The sequence below is a fragment of the Mauremys mutica genome, chromosome 2 (genome assembly GCF_020497125.1).
Source record: "Mauremys mutica isolate MM-2020 ecotype Southern chromosome 2, ASM2049712v1, whole genome shotgun sequence".
In the NCBI taxonomy this organism is placed as follows: Eukaryota; Metazoa; Chordata; order Testudines; family Geoemydidae; genus Mauremys; species Mauremys mutica.
Genome location: NC_059073.1, coordinates 8,983,510 through 8,988,582, shown reverse-complemented (window position 1 = coordinate 8,988,582; position 5,073 = coordinate 8,983,510). Strand labels below are relative to the sequence as shown.

The 5,073-nt window shown below is 56.1% G+C and overlaps 1 protein-coding gene across 1 annotated transcript; it reads right to left on the bottom strand.

The window, feature by feature from the left end:
* Positions 1-256: 256 nt before the first annotated feature.
* On the bottom strand, positions 257-1,566 carry ARC (activity regulated cytoskeleton associated protein). Its single transcript, XM_045008065.1, has one exon. The coding sequence runs from the start codon at positions 1,472-1,474 to the stop codon at positions 257-259; it is 1,218 nt and encodes a 405-aa protein (XP_044864000.1). The 5' UTR covers positions 1,475-1,566.
* Positions 1,567-5,073: the final 3,507 nt, after the last annotated feature.

Here is a 5,073-nt window from a genome sequence, read left to right as displayed (position 1 = left end):
TAAAACTGTCCACCCCACAGTGGTTAAAATAGTATCCTCAGACTTGCCCCCACCCCGTCACATGACTTGGGTGAGGCGGGCAGCTACGTTCTCACGTGGCCCATCCGTAAACAAAGTTCATTCCTCTGCCGAGGGCCATTGGACTGAGTCCAGCCATGACTGGTCACAGCCAGAACCTCTCGCTAAGGAGAAGCTTCCTAAATCAGCCCCCTCCACACCTTTGTATAATACAGGCCAATCCCATACTTATACTAGCTCATATCACCGTAGCTGGTGGGGTAGGGGGCTCGGGTTGCGTCTCATCGCTGGCAATGGGACTAGCTGTGGTTGAAGGCGGCAAGCTATCAACTGAGTCCCCTGGCTGATGCTCTGGGGTTCTCTGCGGGGTCGGCTCTTCTGACTGGTCGAAGTCACTTAGGACTTCCTTCCCCCTCTGGATCAACTGCTCTAAGGTCTTGGGCAAAGGGTGACTCAGGAAGCGCTTGAATTTGGGCCGGAGGGTGCCTACCACATACTGGATAATCTCCTCCTCCTCTGCATCAGTGTAGAGTGTCTGATACAGGTCTCTCTTACGCCAGAGGAACTCGTCCAGGGGTTCCCCCTGCTTCTGGGGTAGATCCAGCTCCCTTTTGATGGCGTCCCTGGTCAAAGTGCCCTCGCTGTACTGCAGGAACTCCTTCTTGAACTCCACCCAGTTCTTGACTGAATCCTGCTTGTATTCCCACCACTTTTTAGCTGGCCCGTTCATGTGGTTTTGGATCTGAGAGAGCCAGTACTCCTCAGTCCCTCCCACCTGCTTCAAATATTCCTCCAAGTGGCTCAAGAACTCCCGGGGGTCCTCAAAGATCTGGGTCTCCACCGGGGAGGCTGGAACATCCTCCGGGGCAGTGATCCACTGGTAGGAGTCGTGGGGCTGGGGCATGCTAGTTATCTCCCCGGGAGAGGGAGTCAGTGCATACATCTGGCTCATGTCAAGGGCGTAATCGTAAATCTCCCCTTCATTGCCCCTGCTCTCCGGGCCACCCACCCCGACAGAGACAGTCTGCCTGGCATGGTCTGTGGGGCCATATTTGCCCCCCATAGACTCCAACCGGTCTGCCCATTTCTCCAGGCGGAAGAACACCTCCCTCCAGACATTCATCTCCCTCTTAACCCACCTCTCCAGGTGGGCAATGGTCTCCTGGCATCTGGCCAGGCAGGCCTTGATGGACTTTTTCCACCTCTGGTTGTCCGTGGATGGGACATGGTCCTCCAGGTTATTCTCTAGCTTCCCCACTGATTTCTGCAAGCCTTTCAGCTCCCGCTCCACCTGCTTGGACACCTCCGTGAGGAGGTGCCGGTGGGTCCTCCTGACATGCTCCAGCATCTCAGCCCTGCACTTCCCTATCTGCAGGATCACGTTGGGCTTATTGGCTACTCCGCGGTGCCCCTGGAAGGTGTGGACGCTCCCATTGGTGATGCTATCCAGCTGCATGGTACCTGTGGCGTGAGCAGGTTAAACCAAGCAGCAAAGCAACAGAACTAGAGGCAAAGCCCTAGTGGTTACTCCGGGGCTTTTAATTTAGGGACACTCCCGCCCTGCTTTTAAATCCTCTCCCGAAAGGCACACACCGCCCCCTCTTGCCTCCCCAAGTACGCCTCACACAAACACAACCGAGTCAGATATCACCCCAAGGAGAGCTGTCCAGTCCCCTTTGCAGCCAGCAGGAGTCGGTGGCAAATTCGTTCAGGCCGCTCCCAGCGCGCTGGTCCCACGTGCCTCGAGTGACGCCGTCACGGCAGTGAGCGTCTGGAAAAAAGAGGGCGTCCTGGCCTGGGATCTCCCACCGCGTCCGGTGTCTGCTGCTCCTCGTCCGGAGTGCGGGATCTTGATCGGCCGAGAGTTCCCTCTGCTCAAACACACACACACAGCTAGAAGCTGCTTGCTAAGATCCTAGCGATTTCCAATCTGCTGTTAACTTCGAGTGCCAAGTGCCGGGCGAAAGCGACGAAGAGCTCGTTCGCTTCCCTGTCGGAACTGCTACTGTCTCAGGCATTCCCTTGTACTTATACCTCGCCCGGCTCCACATGTGGGTGGCACACTGCCTCTTCCTCCACGCGCAGCTCCGCGCTCATTGGAGGAGAGCGGGCCCGGTGGCTGTGGCAACACAAATCTTGGCAGCCCTCCCTCTGCTTCCCGCCCCCTCGCGCACACCCCCAGCCGCAACGCTGAGAAGCGCTTGAAAGGTTCTGGAGACAGTTGGATGGATGGATGAGTAATCCCACCTTCTGCCTTTCAGCTCCCAGAAAGCACTTATTCATCGCTCAGCTATTTACTCAGCAAGGTCAGCGGCGCTCACAGAGGGGGGGGGAATGCATATGAATTCAGTGTGTCACACCAAGCCAGCCGCCCACAGTCCCCCGCACACCCCCTGCATGCACACACACACCCACTCACACTCACACACACACACACACAGGCAATTGTTGAAAAGTGTGACAATTCAGCAGACAGGAGAAAGGGGAGGGAGAGGAGTGGACGGAGCCACTGGGATTCCAATGAAAACACCCTGGAATTTCTAAAGCTCTGGTAGGTGGGAGTTGTTCCAGCCATTTAATGACACCAGGCCAGCTGCTATCTTGGGGATGGTTGTGATGGAGGGAGGGAAGGGAGAGGAGGGGGGAAATCTCATCTAGGTTTTCCACCAAATTAAATCCGCCCATCCAAAGTGCGTTCCTGACTAAGCTTGAATCAGATGCTTTAATTGTTCTGCCAGCCCACAGACGCAGATGAAGCTGAATTTGTTCTTGGCAAGGCAGGAAAGCCAACCATAAAAGGAGACCGGGGCCTTATATAACCGACGGATGAAGGATTCCCTTCCAGAGAGAGTTCCCTTCCGGAAGAGCCGTCATACGGCTTGGGGGAGTGGTGGGGTGAGTGCGTGTGTCTCCTCGTTCCAAGGAGGAGGGAGCTGTCCTGGGCTGCTTACTCAGAGGGTTTGCAGTGTTATGTAAGGAGGTGGCTCATGCCGGTCCCCAGTGGCTGTCTCCCCCCTACATTCCGGGCAGCGTGCCAGCCATGCCAAGGCAGTGTCCGCACCAGGCTATTTGCCAAGCGTCTCCTACAGTCACTAGGGCTGGTTCAGCTCTGACGCTGGCAGGGAGAGCGGGAGCCTGAGCGTGGACAGGATGCCAGCACTTGCCAGCTTTTTAACAACCCCCTGCTCAGAGGAGAGCCAGCTGACACAGCGGTTCAAAGGCTGGTGGCCTCTGGCGCTCCCACGGGAGCCGGGGTGACAATGTGTAGACCAAGCCATAGCGGCTGAGATCAAGCCACACAACTCCCAGCTGGTGCCTGACGCACCCTCCTCTCCTGGTATGTTGTGATGTGACATGCCATGGACCTAGGGTGCTTCTCTTCCTCCCCGGTCCCGTAGTAGCAGGTATCCAGCTGCCAGAATCACACGCTGCCCTCTGGGCCCCTCTGGCCACAGGACTGATATCCCAGGGATCCTGCCTTAAACCTCCCTGGCTGATAAGCGGCTAGTCTCCAGGATTTCATGGAGTCATAGACGTTAGAGAAGGAAAAGGACAATCCCACATGGGCGGCACAGGGTCGTTCCCTAGAGGACAGGCTTAGGTGTTCTATCCAGCCCATGTCCCATGTAGTGAATTAGGTGAGTGCATCGGATTACGAACCCAGTTTGCAAAGGTCTTGCTTTGCATGCCCAGTCACCACGGGTGTGCACATGACTTGGGGAACTGCTTGCACAACTGCCGCAACACAGTACACACTTTGCACACCTAACTGGATACCTGCCCCTGTGCAACACTTCTCCCCCATCTTCCACCACACACACACACACACACACACACAGGGCTAGCTCCATCCCAGCTGTGTCCCACTGAACACTGGAGTTACACCAGCAATGCACTCGTGTCTCACAAACCCCACGCCCAAAGCCCGAGTCGCCGGGAGGTTAGGATGGGCCCGGATGGTGCTTTGGATTCAGTTTGTCTGATTCCAGCTCTGCTTTCTGCAGTGCGCTGGTTCCCTCCCGAGCGGTTTGGCTTTCTGGGGCCTGGGGAGTGGGGGTTCCTTCTGGGCTTCCTGGGGAATGTCTGGCTGGTGGAAAATACCATGACAACAGGTTTCCTGGTATTGCTAATTAAAGGAAGGTGAGTAGGCAGCAAGGACGGAAGGAGGGGAGCCGGAAGCAAAGGGAAGGAGAAAGAGAACTGACACAGACACGGAGGAATCGGGACAGTGGGAGAGACAGACAGAGACAGACCAGCCAGAGGGTCGCTGGGACCATGGAGAGGGACAAACAAGAAGAGTGGGGCCAGGAGGGTCACAGGGAAAGGAGACTCTGAGGCCTAGTTATTATGATTGCCACTGTTTATTGCTGGCCACCATGGTGCTCAGCACTGAGCTAGACACACGGTGCCCTCGTGCGCAGGCTGATCAGAAGAGGGCACGAGCCGGGGAGAGGATGACAAGCTGGAGAGCAGAACAGAAGGGGAGGTGAGAGGCTCTCACTCGCCCTGTCACCGGTGGAGCCGAACCAGCGCTAGCTAGCAAAGGAGACACTGGGCAAAGGGAGAAAGGAAAACCAGGGCAGGCAGTGAGTGGCCGGCTCCCGTACGGCTGAGAGAGGGGAAGGGAGCAGAAAGAAAGAAAGAAAGAAAGAGAAAAAGGGAGGGAGGGAAAGCAAACTAAATAGAAAGAACACGATTCATCTCTCACTGACACTGTGTAAACTGATGTTTATTCCCCTAGGGTTTATTCCCTTGTGTGAGATCAGAATCAGGCACAAAACATCCAAAGAGGGGAAAAGGGCTGATTAGGCTGACCCCCAAACGAGAGCACTCTGGGAGAGAGAGCGCCGAACACCCACACAGACAATCAAAAGGACAATGGGCTGGACTGATCCCCGGAGCAGCTCGTTATTCTCCAGTGGAGTCCCCTCAGGGCTGAGTTTGAGCCTGTATCTTTAAGAGTGTGGGCTCCCCCCAGAACCCTGGGCTCCCCAGGGCTCAGTAGCCCCCCAGTGCTACAGGAAGAGCAAGAAGCAAGCTGTGAGGAAGAGCTCC